Genomic DNA, 25,314 nt, shown 5'->3' with positions numbered 1-25,314 from the left:
ATAGATTTGTGCCATACCTGAAAATGTTTGCATTGCAAATCACCTTTTGTTCAGAAAGTCTAGAAATAATCTAGGGACAGCAGGGGGATTGTGCAAAAAGTAATTCAACTGACTGCAGTGCAGAAAACATATGGATGATCCTGTTGTGATCTTATGTTCATAAAGATATACCTGTCAGTGTTTGTCTGTCTGCTTGTGACTTCCTGATGAATGATTCATTGTGTCTTTTTCTGTCTGCGTAAAAAAAGTGCTTGTGTGCCGTTGTACAAGTGCTTTTATGTTTAGATTTGCCACCCAACTTGTAAATCACCAGCTAGGGACACTATTACAAATTGGCTGGTACATTTGTCTTTTCCCTGAAATGTTACACTACCTGCCCATTTAAGCCCTCCGTCCCCACTTCCACCACAATCAGCTCCCTGTCCTGCCCCCTATCTGCCCATTTACTGCCCCCAATCCAGGGTTCCCCAACCTATTTTAGCTGTGATCCACAGTCAAATGTAAAAAGATTTGGGGCGCAACACAAGCATGAAAAAGTTGGTGGGGTGCCAAATAAAAGCTGTGATTGGCTATTGATAGTCCCTATGGGGACTGGCAGCCTACAGGAGACTCTGTTTGGCTGTACACCTGTTTTTTGCAACCAAAAAACTTGCCTCCAAGACAGGAATTCAAAAAAAAGCACCTGCTTTGAGGTCACCGAGATCAATGTCTTGTCTGGTGAGCAACATGTTGCTTGTAAGCCACTGGTTGGGGCCGACTACTCTAATCCATCCATTCCCCACCATCATCTTGTTCCTTTCCATGCAGGCTGGAAACACAGGTAGGTGGCAACCTTAGTTTGTGTATAATAACTTTCCAATGTGCAAACATGTGAAAGAATTCATTTCTAGGGATGCTTTTCTTACTCAGTTCATGATTCTGTAATGCATTCCCCTGTGCCTTTGTGCAGAGGGCTGGGGATATGGAGGAAGATTCACTATAGGGCAAATTTTCGCCAGTGGAGGCTCCGCCACACTTCACGCTAATTCACTAAAATGCGAAGTTGAGTCTCGGCAGCCGGTGACTTTTAGCTGATGACTTTTCGCTAGCTATAGTGCGAGCATTTCATAGCCAAGTTTCGCTAGCATTAATTTCTGCCTATCAAAACTTCATTCGTTCTCTTACGCTTAGGTCAATTTGAATAGGGCGGGTATATATAGGTCATATATATGTCTTTATTAGAGATGTTTGTGCAAATGCTTAAAGTGGCCACTTTTTATTACAAACGTCCAAGGAAGCAAAATAAAGACAAAAGAGATCCTCTAATGTCCTAGACATGAGCCCACCCTAAAACAAATGTGGCACACCCCTCAAATGGTTGGAATAAAAATGTTAACACAAAAATCTTTAATAGTTAGGACTTTTGAAGGCAATCTCATTTTTAAAAAAAAGAAAAGTCGCCAGCGTTTTTTACAACTTTTATACAGGATATGATGTCACTGACATAAGATTGAGGAGGATGTAACTTCATTTTATCAGTTCGCCCTGGTCTAAGGTGGCAAAGGAAACTCTGGCGAAAGAGAGCAAAATTCGCACATAAGTGAATTTGCGGAGTCGACTAGCGGGTGTGAAAGTACACTAGTGATGGTCTCTTTCTCAAGAAAATTGTTCTCTACGGATTGGATTTCTGGCGAATTGTCGCTAGCGACGGCCACTTCACCCTTTAGTAAATCTGCCCCATGGAGTCTGAGATTATGTTCATACCAAGTCTGTGAGTGTGTAATATTTCAGCTTCTTTCTTAAAATATGTGAATCATAGATTAATAGTAATTATGGACATTAGAGGGTCAGGGTATCTATAGACTCCCCACCCCTATGGATATGGATTATGTGCCCTTTCATGTACAGTAAGTGCTAGTTGTTTGTATGAATTCAGGTTCCTTTCTAAAATCAGATATTTTCTCAAAATTATGAATACAACAAAAATGTTTTGTTTTATAAGTACTTCTTCCGTTAGGGCCTGCCATATGTAATTATATGTATTCTTTCTTCTTGTTGTGCACAGGGTTGTGTTTAAATTTAAGAGAGAAATAAACAAATTATTTGAGAACAAAATTTCTAGTTCTTTAACAGAAGAGCTTTCGTGTTGTAAGCCTTCCAAGACACGTCTAGGAGAGGACATATAATAATAGATGACAACATGCAATTCATTCTCCATGCTGACATCTCATCATATTAGGTCTGTTCACATGTACTTATGATTGGCACTTGGATACAAATTACATAAACTTTACCCTTCCTGGCTGAAATTAACAAGAATGTAAAGGAGGATAAGGATGGTGCATTTGTCTTGCAATATTTCCATTTCTTGTTTTTTGTGTGTTTTTTTAAATAAACTTCTTTAATCTTTTGTACATCATCAAAAATATAACTGCAGCATTTATATACTTAGATACCTGTGTTTTTTTTTTTAAATGTTTCAAGAATACTACAAAATGTATTTTTCATGGTCGCCAAGATCCCGTTTACCCAGAAAAAAATGTAAATCTGTTCGTAGAAAACTTTGCCAAGAGACGAAGCCTTGAGAAAATGGCTTCCATCATATGGTTTAATAAATCATTTCTTTACACTTTACTGACCAAATCAGGGGACTAACATAAAGCTAAGCACTACCAGCATAGAAAAGAGACAATGCCAATCCAAGAGGATGGCATTGGGGTCATATAAGAGTTACATCCACATAGATCAGCGACATTAAAATATAATTTACCAGGCTTTCCATATATTAATAGAAAACTCCATTTCTTCAGGGTGAAGGGCATCCAAAGGATAAAGACGATTATACATGCGTTTCGATATAGGAGTGCATGTGCGCTAGAGACTGTATAAGTGCATCTACTTCTGAAGAGACGCTCTCCACGTCCTTTGAGTTACTCTTTTGACAGATGTCCAAAAAAAGCTCAAGGTACAAGTTCTTCCACTCCTGAAAGTCTTTTGACGTAAAATCTGGTTTTTCCAGAAGTTTGTCAATAATAGCTACTTCTCCTTCTTTGGCCTGAAACAGATAAAGGTATTTGTTTTACTCAGCGTCATTCTGGTACATTGGTATTCATTTACAATGACTCAAGATGACGAACGGCTAACTTTTTGAGAGGATGGCTACCTAACATGCACAAATAGTTACATTCAATAAAAATAATTAGAGAACCAATGAGGCATCATAAAAGCAAAGACAAACAGAAAATACAAGAATCCAAGCATCCATTATTTACTTGCTACGGCTAAAACTGCTGATTAGTGATGGGAGAATCTATTCGCCAGGCGCAAATTTGCGGCGAATTTGAGCGATTCGCCGCCAGCTAATAAATTTGCAAAACGCCCGTGAAAATTCGCCGGCGTCGAAAAAACGGACGTCAGCGTCAAAAACAGCCGTTGGCGTCAAAAAACGGGTGCTGGCGTCAAAAACGAGACGCCGGCGCCATTTCGCTAATTTTTCGGCGTTTCACGAATTTCGTGAATTTTTCGGTGAAGCAAAACGGCGCAAATTCGCCCATCACTACTGCTGATGAATTGCAGTATCATTACTTTGTGCACACCTATGGGGCACATTTATCAAAGGTCGAATTTTGAGGGTTAATAAACCCTCAAATTCGACCCTCGAAGTTAAACCCTTCAAATTCGAATATCGAATTTCGAAAGGATTTAGCGCAAAAGCATTTACACCAATTTCCACCATTTAAGCTACACTTTCTGTATGTTGAGTTTGGAATACTTGGACATAACACTTCATGTCTTTTTCATGGTCAGATCCTGAGGAACACAGTTGGATTTTTTTTTATAGAAGGACAATGCCTAAAAATTATCAAATTGGAAATAATCCAAACTTGAATTCGAAATCGAGATATATCACAACTTGAACCTGGGAACAATTGGATTTCGACTATCCGCCGCCTAAAACCTGCCGAGGTCATGAATAAGTCAATGGCAGAGTTCCAGTGACCCATTTGAAGATGTCAATAGCCTTACTGACATTCGAGTTTTTTTTGGAGAAAAACATCAATTTGAGTTTAGTCAAATTAAATTCAAATTCGATTCCAGCTTTAGGGGAATAATATTCATTTAAGTTTTAGACATTCGAGTTTTTTAAGATACGATTCGAATTTCGAGGTCATTCGAGTTAATTCGAATTTAACTCTAACATTCAACCTTTGATAAATCTGCCCATTAATGTTTAAACTATTTTTTTAAGAGACAAGATATGGTGATCCAAATTACAGAAAACCCCAGATCCTGAGCATCCTGGATAACAGGTTTCATACCTGTAATATGTGCTTGTAGAATTGGGACTAAATAGTAAAACATGCATACTGAGGGGCAGATTTATTATTTGATGTAAAAAAAACGGCGAAATAATTTGCCACACATTGCCGGGCATTGGCGTGTAAAAAACAGCAAAAAATGGCGTCATTTATTTATGCACATTTTCTTTGAGCAACTTCCTCCGGGACTTACTTACAACTTGGATGCACTGAATCCACTATTTTGGATCCGGTCTAACCCCGGAATCCTTCATGAAAGATTCATCTGAATATTGAATCGAATCCGAATCCTAATTCACATATGCAAATTAGGAATGGGATTGGGAAAACATTTTGTACTTCCTTGTTTTGTGACAAAAAGTCATGTGATTTCCCTCCCCTCCCCTAATTTGCATATGCAAATTAGGATTCCAAATCAGTTCGGCCAGGCAGAAGGATTCGGCCGAATCTGAATCATGCTGAAAAAGGCCAAATCCTGGCCTAATCCTGAACCGAATCCTGGATTTGGTGCATCCCTAGTCTGAAGCAGTGTAAAATAATGTCAGCAAATGTGGCATTCACATGATGTAAAATAAACCATACCGTGATACATTAGCCATTTATTTTGCACAGCTTTTTATACAGTATTTTTTCTGCTTTACCCCATGTTATGCCATGGGACTGAATACACCGTTATAAACCTATGTAATGATTTTATATGCAAAGTATAAAATGATGGGTGAAAATATGCCTGAAACACAACTGCATAAAAATGGCTGTACGTGCTGCTCAGTTTATAAACAGCATTTTGGATTTATTTTTGAAGCAGACATCCTTTAGAATTTAACTTGAGCCTTTGACTACTGTGGGCTATGACAAGCCTTTTTCGGGTTAAACAAGGCATAACTTTAAGCATTAGTCTAAACATAATTACCATATAATTGCTTATTTCCATGATTGCCATGCATAACATTAATTCAAAGCTAAAAATAACAGAATAATAAATAGGCCCCTAAGGCTCATGCACAAGAGATATTCTACACGCAGGGGTGCCCAGACTTTGTCACCTCGTGATCTATTTTTGCCACCTGATGCCATTATGAGATCTACCTTAACAACTCATAGCAGGATGGCACAAAGGCAATTCCATGTATAAATACCCCCAATACCCCAATTTGCCAAAATAAATTAAAGTCTATAGGAGACTTTTATGCACAACATTTTTTCCCCGCGGCCTACCAGGAACTTTAAAGTGATCGACTGGTAGACCACGATCAATGTCTTTGGCACCCCTGTTATACAGTTACATATACACCATATAATTGCCTATTTACATGATTACCATGCATAGCAATAATTCAAACCTAATGACAATGGGCCTTTACATTTAAGACCTCTTATCTGACACTTTTATTGGTTTCCTATTAATTATTTATTTGTACCCAGTTATTTCCTACTTTTGTTGAGGGCAGCCTTAATACAGGATAATTGGTTATGGTCACAATAGCATCAGCTAAGCTACAGAATATTTAACCACCCAGGACAGAACATTTCACAGATATTTAATATGAAATCATACCAATCACTCAGTGCCATTCAAACACCACATTTTCTTACAAAGTCAACAAAACAAACATCCAAGGTTTGTATATGAAACAAGAAACATTATTTCAATAGTGGTACATATAAGACAGATTGGAAGCCATACATAAAAAATCATTTTAGAACATGACCTATCTAAGTAGCTTTAAATCCCAAACCAACCCATTTTATTGTGTCCAATGCTATTATTCTATTTTAAGGCAAGGGGAATTGTGTGTGTAAATGTGCGTATGTTTGTGCCAGATGCCGATTACTTCTTAGAAGGCTCCAGGAACACCAACACCTTTGGGAAATATGCCTTGCTTTTGGAAGCTTGCACTATGTAGTAGCACAAGGACACATTTCTAATGGCACTATGATAGGAAATGGAATCCTTTCCACTAGTGATCGGTCAATAAATTCACCAGGCGCAAATTCTCTGCGAGTTTCAGTGTTTCGATAATAAATCCGTGAAACTGGGCTGAAAATTCGCGTAGGAATTTGGATGCGCGTAGGAAAAGTTGCTTACGTCAAAACTGACGCACATTATGGGGCACATTTATTATGGGTCGCATATCATCGGAGTTAAATCTAATATCGAAGTCGCAGGATTTACCGCAATTCCTTCGTTCGAACGATCGGAGGAAAAATCGTTCGAATCGATTTTAATCCATCGATCGAACGATTTTTCTTTGATCAGAAATTGCTAGGAAAAGCCTATGGGGACCTTCCCCATAGGCTAACATTGGTGCTCGGTAGGTTTTAAGTGGCGAAGTAGGTGGTCAAAGTTTTTTTTAAAGAGACAGTACTTCGACTATCGAATGGTCGACTAGTCGAACAATTTTAAGTTCGAAGGTCGAAGTAGCCAATTCGATTGTCAAAGTAGCCAAAAAAATACTTCGAAATCGAAGTATTTTTCATTCTAATCCTTCACTCGAGCTAAGTAAATGTGCCCCTAACAGTATTCAGACATCCATTCAGACATCCATGACTTTAACGCTGGCTGACGCAAGTGTCAGGATTGAAGTGGGTGTCAAAATTTGTGTTGTGCAAATTTTCCTCCATTTCATGAATTTTGCAGGAAATTCACAAATTTTTCCGCTAACCGAAACGGGACAAATTCGCCCATCACTACTTTCCACGTGTCTGTAACAACATTTTTTGATATTAAAAGAATTCCTAAGTTTCCATTACAGTATGTAAGGTAAGGTAAAGAGGGCCCTGCTCATTAGTGCTTAATGGTATGTATTATACACATCCTTACCCACGCTCAGTGATAAAGTCATAATGTATGACAAAATGGCATCAATAATACTACAACAACACTAATACATTGTCCATCAAGTCACTGGTAACATTAAGCAACATACCCTGTGACATCACAACCCAACGGAGCAACTGTCAATGACAAGAAAAACGAAACAGTAGAACAACAAAAAGCTAATGCCATGCAGCCTTGATATAAGACACTTGTACAAACCCACACAACAAGAACAACTTACCAAACCACTGCCATAGGATCACTAGTAGACATCTAGCTCTCTAAACAGTTCTACACTATCAAGGCTCACATCCAAACTTAATAAAATAATCTCTTGATCATTAGCATTGAACGGTGTATAAACAATCACAACAGAGTTAGTGGACAAAGGTAACCAACAATAGACCCTGCACTTGGAGTAGATCTCCTTATGTAGGTTACTTATCTTATAGTAATCACATTTTGGAAAGCAAAGCCACTGTTCTTCTTTATCCCATAATATGGTGTGAAATGATGATGGACTTTGTCTAAAAGCAACTAGATTTATCATGTAAAGAAAAGTTGGCTTTCAGCACAAGTTACAGTATGGATAAAACATCTGAAAAAGACATTTGTTTATATATGCCAATTTGTAGCTAGAACCTGCCAATATCTTAGTGAATGTTTTTTTTATTTTTCTGCCTAATAATGTATTAATTAATTTCCCTTTAAACCACTTAGCTCATTGCTTCCATGAAAAAGAAAGAATCCTGAAATGGTTCCATATAAGCAGGAAGAACATAGCCTTTTTCCAGCTGGGACTGAGTCAACTTCAGGGATTCACTTTGGTTGTCTTTTCTAATATCCTACCTTTAAAGTGCTTTTCAAAATTCGCAGTCTGTGGAGTTTGTCATTGACTACTGGATCACTACATCTTTTAATAAAAGACTTCTTGTACTCCACTTTGGTTGAAAGACGCCGATCTCCGAGTGGGGACAAACTGGCCTGCTCCAGGGCCCTGTAGAGATCTTGTAATGAGTCTGCTGGCTTCTCGTCTACAGTTTCTGCTATCATGAAAACAGAAGGAATGGAGCAACATTAACGGGTGAGTATTTACAAGCCAGCAACTCATCCTTGTTCTGTGTTATTGGGTTTGCAAGTTCGTTGCATACTAGACAGCATTCTGAGAGTGTACTGTATCCAACTCATACAAACAGAGGGATTAGTTAATAATGCATAGCAGGCAGCGGGTAGAAGTGCTATGCACCCAAAACTGTATGCCCACATGATGCAAATTGCTTTTATAACTGCTCTTTACTATATATCCCTCAGGTATCACTACCAAATGACAAAAAACTCTAGCAACACATTTTACATCACTTCCTGCCTGGGTGTCTCCCTGCTAGCTTTTATCTCTGAGCTGAGATTACAGCAGGGAGGGGAGGAGGGAGAGGGAGAGGAGCAAACAGAGCATGCTCAAGCCCTAGCCCTGGAGGTTTAAGCTGAAAACAGGAAATCTGATACAGAAGTCCACGTGTACACAATAGAAGGAAAGAAATGCAGTGTTTCTTTTGACAGAGGACTCAGAGCAGCATTACTTTGAGGGTTTACTAGTGTATTCATATAGACTTTTCTGATGAAGCTTACTTACTTTTAACATTTCATACTCTTATAAGCACATGATGAATTGGCATCTCTTCAACACAGGTAATAAATAAATAATTTGCCAGCAGCATCTGTATTATCTGATTGGGGTAGATGTTTACAAGTTAAAGTATATTAGGCCAACCAAAAATGTTCAAGTATAAAATTTCCTATTTGTTTTATTATGCCTGGATCGCTCTGTTCCCCTCATATGTTTACTAGAGGAATATTTCCTATTGCATTACTGCACTTAAAAAAAAAATACTTGGCTGCTTTGGCACAGCAGATCTCATTGAGGCAGCCCCCTGCAAAAGAAACTTCAGAGGGGCCCGACACACACTCGAATCCACATCTTCCCATCCCGCCTCTGCCTGCACACGCCCCGTCTCCACCCACTCCCGCCCGACTTGCTTCCCCCTTCCTTGCCGATAAGAGAGGTTTTTTTTATTAGTTATAGAGGAAGCAGACCCCACAGTCCGGGCCCGCCTGCTCCCTGGGACCCCCTGTGACTGCAGGGTCTGCTTCCTCTATAGTTACACCACTATGTAGAAGGATTCTCCAGTTAAAAGCTGCCTATAATAGCCAGTGCTCTTCCCCTCCATCACGTGGCAGATACTGTATCCTGACATCAGAGGGAAGGAACCACTTTGATGAGGGAAGTACCATATTTGAGGGAATTAAATTGTATCTTGTACAGTGTAAAAGCTGATGATTGTAGAAATTCTGACTCAGACCCAAAACATATTATACTTTAATCAAAAACTAACCCCCTGCCTCTGGCTAATGTCATACCTTTCGCGGGACAGTCCCAATTTTGACAGCTTAACCCACAGTCCCAGATTGTTACTGAAATGTCTCGACTTACTCTTTGATCTCCTGCACTGAACAGCAGGAAAAAAACCACAATGGCAGGTGCAGTAAGAAATATTTCTAAGAATTTAAGATTAGCAAAGAAACAATTGTAACTATTTAAGATAAGCAGGTCTCTGGGAAACTGTGACTTGCAGCTTAAATGGCAATTCACCATCATTAGCAAAACTGTAATAACACATACAACCTGACCCTAAAACCCCCAGAAATGTGTTCAAACTCTTCATAACCTGCCAAATTTCATAAAAAAGGAGGTGGTATTTAGGGGGTGTGGTCATAAAATGGGCATGGTCCAAAAATTTTCACCGCAATACGTGCAGAAAATGTTTTTGTCCCTCTTTCTATTTTCCAAATGTTGGGAAGTATGTAATGCCAGTACACAATCATTATAGCCAAGGTGAACCTTCAGTCTCAAGCATCACTATACTTTATAGCCAGGGCTCAGTAAATCAGTGACCCAACACAATGCATTTTGTTCTGAACAGAATGAAACCTCCTCACACAACCCTGCATTTTCATTACAAGCTGATCTTATAACAAGTATTGGCACAGGATCAATTCACGTCAGTTTGAGATCACCTTGTTGTCAACGGGTAGAGGTGAATGAATTGCAGTCATTCGGAATCCACAAATCAGCATGCATAAAGGGCTTTGTAACACTCATCCAACAAACTGCTATACTCATTGTCACCTCGAAATATTTTACTAGGCACATAAAAGCCAAATAACCTAGATGCTGACAAATAACCTAACTTCTTCTATCCTCTTAGATCAGGAGTGCCCATACTTTACTAATGCAAGGTCTGCTTTGAGTGATGATGTCCCAATATGATCTACATCCATAAAAGCATTGTTAGCATTCTGTTCCATGGCAAAATATTAATTAAATACTGATTAATGGGAAAATGTATATTGATATATTTAACAAACAACCTTAATTTAATAAATATGTGAATGAAAATAATGAAATAAGATGGTAATTTAGACAGACTGTTTATTGACAGTGTCTTGAGATCTACTGATCACCAGCTACAGGTCTACTGGTAGATCCTGATCTACTTTTTGGGCACCCCTGTCTGGTAGAAGTAAAACTGAACTAATAGAATGTGCACAAAACTACTTTAGCTTATCATTATATGATGGGAAAAGAATAACAAGCCTATAAGGCAATCAAATGTAACCGCTCCGGGCACACAAAATGTGAGTGGCATAAAGAAAAACAATTTACCCCTGTGTTTAAGAGTCTGATGATTGCACTTGAAATGCCAGTCATTTATTGCACAACCTTGAGATTAGGAGCAGCACAAGAGACTCGAATGCCTACAGAATCGCTCAGTGCCACAAGACACAAGATACTGATTAATCAATGTCTGGCATGTGACAAACCTATTAGTCAAGGAGGACAGAATGGTTTTCAGCCAAACTAAAGAACTGTTTTTAAGGAACAGTGTAAAAAATAAAAACTGGGTAAATAGATAGGCTGTGCAAAATAAAAAAATGTTTCTGATATAGCTAGTTAGCCAAAAATGTAATGTATAAAGGCTGGAGTGACTGGATGTCTAACATAATAGCCAGTACACTACATCCTGCTTTTCAGCTCTCTAACTCTGAGTTAGTCAGCGACTTGAAGGGGGGGGCCACATGGGACAAAACTGTTCAGTGAATTTCCAATTGATCCTCAGCATTCAGCTCAGATTCAAAAGCAACAATTATGACCCATGTGGCCCCCCTCAAATCACTGATCAAGTGGAAACCAAGAGAGCTGAAAAGCAGGAAGTGTTTTGGCTATTATTTTACACATCCAGTCACTCCAGCCTTTATACATTACATTTTTGGCTAACTAACTATATTATAAACATTTTTTATTTTGCATATACCGTATATACCCAAGTATAAGCCGAGTTTTTCAGCATCCAAAATGTGCTGAAAAAGTCTACCTCGGCTTATACTCGGGTCAGCGGTACCAAACCCGAGTAGCTGAGATTGCAGTCACTTTTACTCATTCCTATACCAACAGTTCACTTGGGGAGAGACTGCAATATCCCACAATGCCCTCTGTTGGTTATATGAAAGAATAACAGTGCGCCCTCTGTTGGTTATATGAAAGAATAACGGTGACTGCAATATAACACAGCACCATCTGTTGGTTATATGAAAGAATAACAGTGACTGCAATATCACACAGTGCCATCTGTTGGTTATATGAAAGAATAACAGTGACTGCAATATCACACAGCGCCATCTGTTGGTTATATGAAAGAATAACAGTGACTGCAAAATCACACAACGCCATCTGTTGGTTGTATGAAAGAATAACAGTGCGCCCTCTGTTGGTTATATGGAAGATTAACAGTGACTGCAATGTCACACAGCGCCCTCTGCTGGTTATATTTAAGAATAAAAGTGACTGCAATATCACACAGCACCCTCTGTTGGTTATATGAAAGAATACCAGTGCGCCCTCTGTTGGTTATTTGAAAGAATAACAGTGACTGCAATATCACACAGCACCCTCTGTTGGTTATATGAAAGAATAACAGTGACTGCAATATCACACAGCGCCATCTGTTGGTTATATGAAAGAATAACAGTGACTGCAAAATCACACAGCGCCATCTGTTGGTTGTATGAAAGAATAACAGTGCGCCCTCTGTTGGTTATATGGAAGATTAACAGTGACTGCAATGTCACACAGCGCCCTCTGTTGGTTATATTAAAGAATAACAGTGACTGCAATATCACACAGCACCCTCTGTTGGTTATATGAAAGAATACCAGTGCGCCCTCTGTTGGTTATTTGAAAGAATAACTGTGACTGCAATATCACACAGCACCCTCTGTTGGTTATATGAAAGAATAACAGTGACTGCAATATCACACAGCGCCATCTGTTGGTTATATGGAAGAATAACAGTGACTGCAATATCACACAGCACCCTCTGTTGGTTATATGAAAGAATACCAGTGACTGCAATATCACACAGTGCCCTCTGTTGGTTATATGAAAGATTAACAGTGACTGCAATATCACACAGCGCCCTCTGTTGGTTATACGAAAGATTAACAGTGATGGCAATATCAAACAGCACCCTCTGCACATGGTAGTTGTTATTATAAAATATATCTGGAACGGTCTAAATCCTAAGACGGACGAATGGCTAGTGTCAGAGGGTTGATAGTTGTCACCCCCACCCTCTATGACGCCATAACGCTATAGGGCCCAAGGCAGGATGGACTATAAGGGCTAATGGTCTACTGTGGACAATGGTCACTCATATAGCTTATACTAGGCCATACAAACAAAGGATCATCACTCTGTTACTTAAATTCCAGAGTGTCAGCATAACGCCAGCCTGTCTGATGGGGCTCCTTTTAGCTGAAGTGCTGCTCAAATTACTGGAAATACCACAATGGCCTTGGTTAGCCAATAGCTGATTGCGAGGTTGTGGACCGTTGGAGCTAGGCACAGTATGTTACAACATTCCTTTGATAACAAGACTAAGTAAATCATTTAGACATTAATTGTACAAGGAGGAGTCAGACTATGTATGGTATTTCCGTGAACCCCTTGTCACAATTACTGAAAATTCCTTCTGAAAGCTATATAACGCCTGGACCAAGAGGTGGGTCTTTGGTAAGTCCTTGGCTGACATTCTGTGTGTTACTCCAACAGCTTACCCAGACAAAACTGTTATTATTGTATTATGTATGAATAAATTGCCTGACTATTACTAAAGGTTTTCCTTTACTGAGTTTTGTCTTACACAAGGTCAAAATGATACTACTAAAAATACCATCATAGTGGGACAGTGGGACAATGCACACAGTAAACCGTTTGGCAATTCTCTGTCACCATCAACTTTGCAAAGAAGTCCGGTTGATCGCTGGGGGGGTCGCTTTGGCAGAATGTGCACTGCTGGGAGACAGGGCTGTAGTTGTGTCTAGGCTTATACTAGAGTCAATAAGTTTTCCCAGTTTTCGTAGGTAAAATTAGGTACCTCGGCTTATACTCGGGTCGGCTTATACTCGAGTATATACGGTACTATCTATTTACCCAATTTTTATTTTTACACTGAACTATTCCTTTAAGAATCACACCTTACTAAATGACTAGCTGGTTAACAATGCATATAGACTGGTAAAGCAAAATGGATTTATAATATAATGAATCAGAAGCACAGAAGAGAAATTGTGTTTTGAGAGCTCAGTGGTATCTAATTTGGGAATATATTAGAATATTTTAGAATATATAATACTATCACTATGCAAGTCTGAATAGGCAGGTTGTTTAATTCAAAATGTTAAAAGTAGTGATGGGTGAATAACTTCGCCAGGCGCGAATTCGCTTCAAATTTCCGCATTTTGCAGCCGGCAAATAAATTTGCGAAACTGTAGAGAAAATTTGCCGGAGAAAAATCCTCTGTGTCAAAAAAAAATTGGTCCGCGTCAAAATAATTGGGACGCCCATTGATTTTAATGCATTTGGACAAAGTAGGCGCATATAAAAATAAAAATTGTCAAAATTGACGCGTGTCAAAATAATTTTGACACCCATTGACTTCAATGCGTTTTGCAAATTATTCGCCGTCTCACGGGAAATTCGCAAATTTCTCAGCGAAACGAAACAGGACAAATTCGCCCATTGCTAGTTAAAAGCACTATACAAAATGATTAGTACACTTTTCAGCCCAAAAACATAATGCCATATAATACTGTGCAAATGCTCACAGTTCCAGACATGCAGCAGAAATCTAATTAGTAGTTCCGTATTAAGGATTCAGGAAACAGAGTGCACATTTCAGACTGTTAGGGAGGAGTGTTTCTCCCTAAATTACATGTATATTTTCTCTTTCTTGTGGAAGACATTGGAAAAGTCACCTAATATTGGAAGTACGTTGATATGATGGTATGTATACTGAAATGTAAACAATTACCAAGACACTTCTAAGCCTTTTGATCTTAAATATAAAATAAAAAGTTTATTAACACTTTAGTAGGTTATAGAATCTTCTATTCTTAGTAACATTTGAACTCATTGTTAATTTTCAAAGTTTTTTTTTCTTCTGCCGCTTCCAGCTGTCAGATTGGTAACATTGACCCAGTCAGCCTTCAGACGGTTGAGTGAAAGCCTGCCTAGAAATAGAAAACTCTCTTAAATTTAGGGTTGCCACCTTTGCTGACAGTAAAGTCTGGACAAAGGGGTGGGCCTGGTGATGTTAGGGGAGGGACACGTGACACTCTATTGAAACGAGTGCTCACAGAACCACTTTGAATAAGTTTATTCAACGGTGGGAAGTGGGAGGGAGGATGGGGATCGGAGTGAGCTGGGCCCCTTTTTTTTGCAGGGGGGGCCCGGCGCACTCAATATACGCCACTGGTTTAAATCGATTTATTTTTTGGGGTTTAGATCACATTTAAGGCCCCCATGTAATAAAAGGTGCAAACTTTGCTATGGTGTATAAATTCATAGCAACCGTTATACCGGATTAGTTTCTGTGGGATACTAAACCTGGTCAACAATGAGCCTTTTATTACATTACCCTGAAATATTCCATTTTTTAATTACATACAGTCCCCCCTTTTCCATAATTTGCATAATTTTCTTTTACTACTACAGGCATGGGATCCATTATCCAGAAGCATCTTATTCAGGAAGCACCGCATTACAGGAAGGCTGTCTCCCATATTCTACAAGCAAATAATTGTAATTTTTTAAAATGATTTCCTTTTTTCCTGTAAAAATAAAACTGTACCTTGTACTTATTCTTAAATAAGATATAATTAATCTTTACTGGGGGAAAACAATCCAATAGGGCTTAATTAATGTTTAAATTAATTTTTAGTAGACAAGGTATGGAGGTCCAAATTACAGAAAGATCCCTTGTCCAGAAAACCCCAGGTCCTGAGCATTCTGGATAACAGGTTCCATACCATTTCATTTCTAGGCTGGAACATGGCTTATTGTGCACCTTGGCAGTGGAGCAAATGCCACATTATGGTGTTTACCGCATGTGAACAAGTATAACACTGAAGTAACTGCCACTGGTTCAATAAACGCCTACACAGACTAAGGGGAAAATTTACTAACCTGCAAAAATTCGCCAGCGACGGCTTTGCACCCATCGCTACACTTTGCCAGGCGAAAATTTGCTCAGACAACACTAATTTCCTAAATTTTACTAATATGCAAAGCTGTGTCCCGGGCGCCGAACGCTGGCAAATTTACGCTATTGTTACTTCAGCAATCAAAGAAAAGATTCGGTAGTGTTCAATTCTGCCTAGCGCAACTTCATTAGAGGTCTTCGCTCAGGCTAATTTGCATACGGCGGGAAATACATTACATGATACAAGTCCAGGGAACCTTAATAAAGAAAATAGAGTTGTTATAATGCCCTTTACATGATCTCACTGTATAGTTTATGTTCCATATGTTGGGGGAACCTGGTTACCCAAAAAATTTTAAGGACTTTTGCAGGCTATCACTCTGAAAAAAGGAAAAGACGCCAGCATTTTTTGGGACTTAGAAACCTTTTTCACTAAAAATATCTATGCACTTCACCTGGTCTGAGCTGGCGAAGGCAAGTCTGGTTAAAGAGGCAACGTCCAGTAAAATGGCGATAGAGTGCGAATGAGCGCTAACGTCTGTCTCTTTCGCTAGCGAAGTTACGCCTGCACCAGTCAGTAAATCGGCAAAGTGCCTAAAAACAGTTAGTCACTTCGCCCTTTAGTAAACCTGCCCCTAAGTTTAGTCAAACATTATAAACAGTTTGCCACTCATAGAGCAACAAATTCACTTCCAAGGCAGGGGTCCAGAACAGAAGAACACTCTAAATTAGGCTAAGCCTAGTTCTGTAATAACAGGGGTGACAGGCAGTTCACCTTGCCACACATTCTTAACCAGAAACTAAAGTACATTCAGCACAAATATAAACAGACATTGCATCTCTAGGCCTGTTGGGAGACTTAGTAAAACATAAATCACTTGCAGGTCACCTTATATTTTACTATTGGATGTATCAGTCTTTTCAGTTGTCACTTCATCACCCAAACTCTGCAGCCTGAGTTTCATTCTCTCCTCTCAGAACAAGCCGCATCATCATCACATCCACATTATTTATATAGCGCCAGCAAGTTACGTAGCACTTTACAATAATTTATCAAGAACACTGCATAAGGATCAAAAATGCAATTCTAAGAAACTTTCCAATATGCATTAAACATTTCCAGTGAAGTTATTTGTAAATGTATTTACAATTGAAAGCAGCATTTGTTTATTCTTTTCTATTCTCTGAGAGTAAGGCCAAGGTCATATGGCACATCAATGAAACCACAAGTGCATAATAATGTGCATTTTTAAGCCTGTCGTTTTCTTTTCCCAACATGCATTTACGTTTTTTCTCGCTCCCCACAATGCCACAAAATTGAACTAAACTTTTGTGGAAAAAAAGCCAAGCGGAAAGGCAATTTACATGCAAAATGTAGTCAATACACAAGTTATTATGTCACCAGCAGACAACGCCGTAAATACGTATATGCGTAATCCATCTTGCGAGACTTCAGCCACCATATTGAAAATACTCTGCGTATTTCAGCGAAATGTATTTCCTAACCTGTGAATTCCAAAGAGTTCAATAATATGTCGTTTTCTTGACGAACAACCAGTGGATATTGCTATAGTGTGTATGACATTATTTTCTGTACGGCTTAATTTCGTGAGTATTTACACTTCAAAAAATGCAACGTAAAAAAGCTCTGTGTGACTTTGTCCTTAGTCTTAAAGGAACAGTAAACATAAAATGAAAGTGTTTTAAAGTAATCAGAATATAATGTGCTGTTGCCCTGCACTGGTGTTTGCTTCAGAAATACTACTACTATAGTTCATATAAACAAGCTGCTGTGTAGCAATGGCGGTAATTTAAAAAAGGCTAAATGGCACAGGTTAAATAGTGGATATAAGATAACACCATTATGTTCTACAGAGCTTATCTGCTATCTGCTGTGTAACATGAGCCTTTTCTCCTTTAAATGGCTGCCCCCATTGCTACACAGCAGCTTATTGTAAGGAATTTACCTCTCCCTGGTGGTCTAGTGGGCAGCGGGGTCCACGTCCTCAGCATGGACGCCCGCTGCGCCGATCCTTCCTTCCTGGTGCTGGCTTCCTCGCGCGCGTGCCGGGTACGCTCATTTCTTAAAGGCGCAGTGACGCTGGCATCTGATGTCAGAGTGCAATGGTGCCAAATTCAAAAGTTAAAGAAGGGAATTTAGTTTGCAGCACACTGCCCATTGTTAGGTTCTATTTAGAAATTCCTGGGTGTTAATTCCTTGTGAATCCTGCCTGATCTATTGTGTTTTGACCCTTGCCTGCCTGATTTACTACTCTGATCTCTCCAATCCTGATCCTGCCTGTCTGTGACTATTCTGACGTCTCCAATCCGACCTTTGTCTGTCCATCGACTATTCTACGCTCTCTATCCTGAATCCGGCCTGTCTGACCATTCTATCTTCTTGTGCTGCTTCGGCCTGTCTGTTCCAGGTGGTGTTCTTCCTTCCAGTATCCTGGTGAGATGATCGTGCCCCTTTGCTCGTCCAGAACCGTTAGCTTTGCTCCTCTCTGTGGTAAGACCTGGCGGCATCCAATTAGCCGAGGGCTCCTCCCAAGGTGAAAGGCAGAAGTGAGAGCCGAGACCAGGGAGTTTAGCTTGGGTTCTGGATATAGGGTGCCGAACGTGACACTTAAGCTGGCCATAGATGTTGAGATTTTTAAAAGATCAGATCCTCATCGTGAGACCACGATTTTCTCGGAACGGTCGTACGATCGTACGAATTTACCATCAACTAAAAAGACCAATTTGCCAGGAAAACAAAGGGGAGCTGCCTGCTTGGCCCTGTAAACATAGATAGATTGCACTGGGACCGACAAAGATTTTTTAAAGGAAAACTATACCCCCCAAACAATGTAGGTCTCTATTAAAAGATACTGAGTAAAACAGGTCTAGTGTAAAACCCTGCTTCATGTAAATGAACCATTATCTTAATAATATACTTTTTTAGTAGTATGTGCCATTGGGTAATCATAAATAGAAAATTGCCATTTTAAAAAATAAGGGCCGCCCCCTGAGATCGTAAGATTCACTGTGCACACATACAAACCACATGTAAGGTCACATGAGCCAATTAACAGACAGAGTTCTGCCTTTTGCTTCCTCACTTCTTCCTGTTACAGTTAGTGTTGTAGTATTTCTGGTCAGGTGATCTCTGAGGCAGCACAGATAGAGTCACGAAATGGTGGTTCAAGGCAAGAGATGTAAAAGGGCAATATTTATGTAAATATATATTCCAGTTTGGTAAGATTCTTTAATATGTCATTCCATTTGATATAAACTATCTGTTGCTTAAGTGTTCATTTTGGGGGTATAGTTTTCCTTTAACCTGGCCAATCAATTTCCTGACAGATGTCGGCCGAAAAATCGTAAGATGTACGATCGTTCGAATCCCACTAACCGCACGATAATTTCGAAGGATTGGTCGGACTTCCCTAAAATCGGTCGTTCTGCAAGAAGAATCGTCGCGTCTATGGGGAGCTTCATTTATAGAAACAATAGTAGTGTTTCTGAAGCAAACACAGCAGTTTAACCAGCGCAGGGCAACACTGCATTATATTTGTATTACTTTAAAACACTTCTATTTTTGATGTTACTGTTCCTTTAAGGCAATGTAGCAATAATTAATTTTTGTTGCAGGTCTGTCAATTAGTTGGATTTATTATACTGTTTAAAGAGTCAGTAGTGCAGAAAATTGTCAGTAACCAGCCAACTGGTTTCAAAGACATTACTTTAACACCTTCTTTAAGAAATGTATATTGGAAAGTTGTATAGAATTCTATTTTCTTTCATTATACACAATTCAGTTTTTGGATTTCCAAAACTTTTAACGCCGCAAGGAAGTTAACATTCATAGGAACTGGCCCTTTACATTTGCAACTTTGTGAAGCAGAAACGTAACTAGAAAGGGGCGGGCCCTGGTGCAGGACGCGCAGACGGGCCCCCCGCCGCCTCCGTACACCCGGAACTGGCCGCAAAGTGGCGCGCGGACTGCCGGGGGGCCCTGAGGGGGGTGCGGGCCCTGGCCCGCTCGCACCCCCTGCTCCCCCGGTAGTTCTGCCACTGTTGTGAAGGTAAAGTTATATAATATACAGAAGCCATGAATCTAAAATACATCCTCACAAATGGTGCTTAGTGATGTCATCAGTTCTAATTGGTGCTTAGTGATGTAATATGTGTCATATAACACACTGAGGCAGGGGAAGCTTGTTGTTTAAAGTATCTTGGTAGAGAGAACTACCATACAGGAGACCCCATGATCTTGGACCCGCACAACAGCGGGGCCTACTGTATGGTAGTTACACCACTGAGGAGTCCTGAGTCCCAGGACCTATACAAAACATGTTCAAAGAGGGGATATTTTATTGTCTGTATAAGACCCCCCCCCCTCATCTCATTATATCCAGTTCTACAAATAGACACATATAAAAAGTAGGAAATAAATAAAAATACAGTAAAAGTCAGCAAACACTAGTGGGACAAGAGTAATTGCCGGTGATATGCGCCAACAAACTCAGGCAGGTTTCCTTGGTGATGAAAAACCTTTGCATGGCGAAGAACGCAGCACATAGATTAGTGAGGGAATTTACAGCAAGGAAACTAAAATGCGGCTGCTGAAATGTATTGCAAGGCCTGAGGCTGATCAACTATTATAAAGAAACAAGCATTGCCATAGAAACTGACAAGAATAAAGAATACCGCACCTTTACATCAACTTGGTAAAGTACAAGATATAGGAATCTTGGTAAAGTTGAACAAAGGGATTCATTCAGGTAGCAAATTACAGTGGCATATAGAGTAAGAAATAAAGCATCAAAATCATCTGAAAAAGGACAAATTCAATTGTTATTATGGGGCATAATTGTCAAGCGCTTGTCCTATGGCATTGGCAGGGCCACAACTAGGGGTAGGAAGAAGAGACACGTGCCTAGGGCGAAAAGCTTGGGGGCACGTACCTTCCCTGTTGGCTACACAACATCAAGGTGCTAACAGGGGTGAAAGGCTGGGGTGAGGTTGTACGACGTGGCCGGCATGGACTTTCCCTGGTCATTGGTTTCTAAACTTCAGGGTTGACATCTCAAGGGCCTGTTGCAGTTAGGGTTTCCACTTTACTGGGTCATTAAACCCAGGCAAAAGGGGTTGGTTTGATGATGTTGGGGGAGTGTCAAAGTCAAGGGTGTGCTCGACAATGTTGAAAACTAGGCAGAAAGCCTTAAACTGGACAGCCCCAGAGCCGGGCCAAGTACTATTGCAATACTACTTGACCTGTGTCCCAACAGGTCACCCTTCCTGCTTGCCCCACCTCCCTTTCCCACTCACAAATTGCATTGTTGCCATACACTTGTTTTGTTTGTTTGTTCGAACTTCTCCTACCTCAGCGGTCAGTCCCTCATTTCATTGCTTATTCCTCCTTGTCTGCAGCCCCACTTCAATGCACTCTAAGCAGGTGCCTACCCTGGTATTATCCCAGACACCCCCTTGAAAACCCAGACTATTGGTTCAAAACTGGACAGGCATTGGTCAGAGAAGGTAGAGAAATTTTGTCTCTAAGTCGACAAACACGGTTTTTATGAAAGTATATATATCGATATATATCTAGATATAGTGTCTTGGAGAGCTGTGTTTCGCATCTGTGTGGCATCCCTTATCCAAGCTCTGAATTACAGGAAGTCCATCTCCCATAGACTCCATTAATATGAAATCATTTATAAATGTTGACTGATTTCTCTGTAAAAATAAAACAGGTACCTTGTACTCGATGGTAACTAAGCCTGCTGTGTTTATTTAATCATTTTTAACAGACTAAAGATATCGAGATCCAAATTACTGTAAAATCCATTATCTGGAGAACCCCAGGTCCCGAACATTTCAGATAATAGATTCTATACTTGTACTTCTTTATAATAATGTAAAGCAAACTCAGGGAAGATGCTTTACCTATGTCACAAATAAGCTGCTGACAGGTTAACAGGGAAATCTCAGGGAATGACGCTGAAGGATTGATGTTGACATTCAATCATCTTTGTCTGTTACACTTTATGTTCCCTCTGAAAAATGTCATCACCATTAACAATGCTGATATTGATCTCAGGCTTGGCATGTGTTTTAAAAATTAAAAATACCTTCATCCAAATGCAGCCACTGGAAAAACTCCTATAGAGTGAAATGTTTAAATAACAAAACAGTGATGGGTAAAAGGGAGGGTCGAATGATTTCACCTCTTTACTAAAGCTGCTGACCAGTAGAACACTGTTACACTGCTACTCCCTGATGGGTCCTCGCAAGGCAATGAAGGAAAGGTCTGATGCTGCTGAGCTGTAACTCTCAAATATTATTAGGCACTAGTAGTTCTTAATCAAAAGATACTTTATTAACTAAATAACTTGAACAAGGTGCTTTCTGAGTACAACAGCAGTGGGGCAATTTAAGAGCTTTATATAAGAGTACACAGTTTCATATAATGTCAGACCACCAATAGTAACAGGAGAAAGATTAAATGTGAAGCAATTGTATCACTAGCGTGCCATATGGGGTCCCCAAACACAATCAGCTTATCACCTGGCGAGTTCTAACTCCACACTATGGGGCAGATTTACTTAGGTGCAAATTTTCGCCTTGGAACACTTCGTGCAACTTTTTCAGACGTTAATTCGTAGCAGATATGCTAATTCATCAAAATGCAAAGTTACGTTGTTTAAAAATGCGTCAGTGCAAGAATTTCAAAGCGAACTTTCGCTTCCTAGCAAAACATCGTTAGCACACTTAGGTCAAGTTGAATAGGACAGGTACATACATTATAGGTCTTATATATTTTTTTATTAGAGATGTTGGTGCAAATGCTTAAAGTGGCCACTTATTATTAAAATAAGACAAAAGGGATCCTCTATTATCCGACACATGAGCCCACCCTAAAACAAATGTGGCATGACCTTCAATGGTTTAAAAAAATGTAAAAAAAATATGTTTAACAATTACAACTTTTAAAAATAACCTCACTTTAAAATATTTAAAAAAACGCCAACGTTTTAACTTTTTTATGACTTTTCGTCATACAGGATATGATGTCACTGAAATAAGATTGTTGAGGATGTAGTTTCATCCTGTCAATTCGCCTGGTATAACCTGGAGAAGCAGACTCTGGCAAAAAGGGTAACGTAGTGGAAAGTTAGCATTTTGATGAATTTGTGGAGTAACAAAAGCTTGCCTGTGCGAAAATTGGCCTGGCGAAAGGGAGCGAAACTTCGTTATTGCTGAGCTCTTTCGCAATCGAATTGCCCTCTATGCCTGTTAAAGCTTGTGTTAAAGCTGTGCTGAACGCTTTAAAAAAAATGTAAGCGATCATAAGTCTGGTAAGATCTTACCAACACTGACTGAATAAAAAAGAAAACCAAGTTGATCAATAGGAAGTTATGTAGTTATGCCCTTATGTAGCCATCGAGAGGTCCATTTATAAAGCAATTTGGGCTTCCAGAGAATGACCTACTTGAAAAACCAAGTACTGAAAGCTGGAGGCATGTAATCTCCCCCTGAAAGGCAGCTTCAGACTCTTTGACGGGAAATGCCATTGGTTAGGAGGTAAGAGTGAATAATCATGTGATTTGCATTCTTGCCAATTACAACTTCCTCCAAATAAGAATCAAACACATTTGGTAATGAGGAACAAACTGACCCATGTGGCTAAAAAACTAGCCCTGAAACCTCAGCTTTGCATCATGCACTGTACTTCTAAAAAGGGCCTGAATTAGCAAAAATAAAAGTGTAATTTGTCTAAAATATATATTATGGTACTATGCACTATAATTCTAAAAATGGGCACTTCTACATTACAACAATGGAATTATCAAGAACAAGTGTGATCTGTCTAATATATATATATATATATATATATTTGGAAAGAAATTCTGGGACCAGCACTACCCTTTGTGTAATTTTATTTCACACATATCTCATACAATTCTGACATTTCAGTCCTCTTTGGGACCTTTTTTAAGGTCATCATTTAAGGTCATTTTGTGCAACAATCCAAAAAAGTCATGGTTTTCAAGTGAAAAAGTTGCATGATTCGAACTGTTCCACGGATTTGTCTTGAGTTTTCCCACACATGCTAGTGAATTAAGTACATTTGTGGTTACAGAGTTACATAGTTAAATTGGGTTGAAAAAAGATAAGGAATATGGAAGCAGAGCTGACCGGCACTCAAACGGATAAATAATTTTTTTAGTAGAAAAATTTAAAATATAGCTGCATCTCCATCCACCCTACGCTTTTCATACCCCTACAGGGCACTAAGTCATGGGCCCATGACTAAGTGCCCTGTAGGGTGTGAAACGCGTAGGGTGGATGGAGATGCGGCTCTATTTTAAATTTTTCTACTAATAAAATTATTTTTTAACTGAACATCTTTGGTCCTGCGGAACCGTTTGAGTGCCACTCAGCTCTGCTTCCATATTCCTTGCTGTACCACTCCCTAAAGCTGGGGCTTTGGGGCTGGTGCACCCGGACCACTTTCACTGTTTGGTGAGTCATTTTACATTTCATTCTGGAGCACCTTGTTTTCTCTAGCCATTTAAATTGAAAAAAGACAAAGTCCATCAAGTTCAACCCCTCCAAATGAAAACCCAGCATCCTACACACACCCCTCCATACTTTACACATAAATTATATATACCCATATCTATACTAACTTTAGCGTTTAGTATCACAATAGCCTTTAATATTATGTCTGTCCAAAAAATCATCCAAGCCACTCATAAAAGCATGAACAGAATCACCCGGCAGTGCATTTCACAACCTCACTGTCCTCACTGTGAAGAACCACCTCTAGTCTGAAGGGGTGGCCTCTGGTACGGTGATCCTCTTTATGGGTAAAAAGGTCCCCTGCTATTTGTCTATAATGTCTTCTAATGTACTTGTAAAGTGTAATCATGTCCCCTCGCAAGCGCCTTTTTTCCAGAGAAAACAACCCCAACCTTGACAGTCTACCCTCATAATTCCAGTCTTCCACCCTCTAACCAGTTTAGTTGCACTTAGTCTCTGCACTCTCTCCAGCTCATTTATATCCCTCTTAAGGACTGGAGTCCAAAACTGCACTGCATACTCCAGATGAGGCCTTACCAGGGACCTATAAAGAGGCATAATTATGTTTTCATCCCTTGAGTTAATGCCCTTTTTTATGCAAGACAGAACTTTATTTGCTTTAGTAGCCACAGAATGACACTGCCCAGAAATAGACAACTTGGTACCAACAAAAACCCCTAGATCCTTCTCAGTTGAGGAAACTCCTAATACACTGCCATTTAGTGTATAACTTGCATTTTTATTATTTTTGCCAAAGTGCATAACCTTGCATTTAGGTTGGGAGTTTCTAAATACAGTATTTAAAATATAAAATGTTTTACTTTACACCATTACCAGCATAGAAGTAAACCAGCATTCTGCTAAAGGGTTTATCCCAGGTATGGCATGTCATCTTCATTGCACAAAGCATAAGGTTAGCCAGCTGAATTTGGAAAGTGAAGGATGAAGAAGCGTTAACTGGACATCATAATTTGACAGGCTTTGGGTTTTAAGGCCATCTGTTGTATACAACTATGACACATGA

At 39.5% G+C, this 25,314-nt stretch overlaps 1 protein-coding gene across 4 annotated transcripts in view; it reads right to left on the bottom strand.

Moving 5' to 3' along the window:
* Positions 1-1,518: 1,518 nt before the first annotated feature.
* cnksr2.S (connector enhancer of kinase suppressor of Ras 2 S homeolog) overlaps positions 1,519-25,314 on the bottom strand; it is a 208,619-nt gene continuing 184,823 nt past the window's right edge. For 2 of the 4 annotated variants that reach the window (XM_041583633.1, XM_041583635.1), the window contains 2 exons: positions 7,969-8,165; positions 1,519-3,034 (listed from right to left, as the gene is read on the bottom strand). In XM_041583633.1, coding sequence (XP_041439567.1) covers positions 2,819-3,034; positions 7,969-8,165 — 413 coding nt within the window. In that variant the 3' untranslated portion in view covers positions 1,519-2,818. The remainder of the gene's footprint in view (positions 3,035-7,968; positions 8,166-25,314) is intronic. The other 2 variants (XM_041583634.1, XM_041583636.1) reach the window with 2 other exon arrangements.

This window comes from Xenopus laevis, chromosome 2S (genome assembly GCF_017654675.1).
Source record: "Xenopus laevis strain J_2021 chromosome 2S, Xenopus_laevis_v10.1, whole genome shotgun sequence".
In the NCBI taxonomy this organism is placed as follows: Eukaryota; Metazoa; Chordata; class Amphibia; order Anura; family Pipidae; genus Xenopus; species Xenopus laevis.
This window is presented reverse-complemented; position numbering and strand designations above follow the sequence as displayed.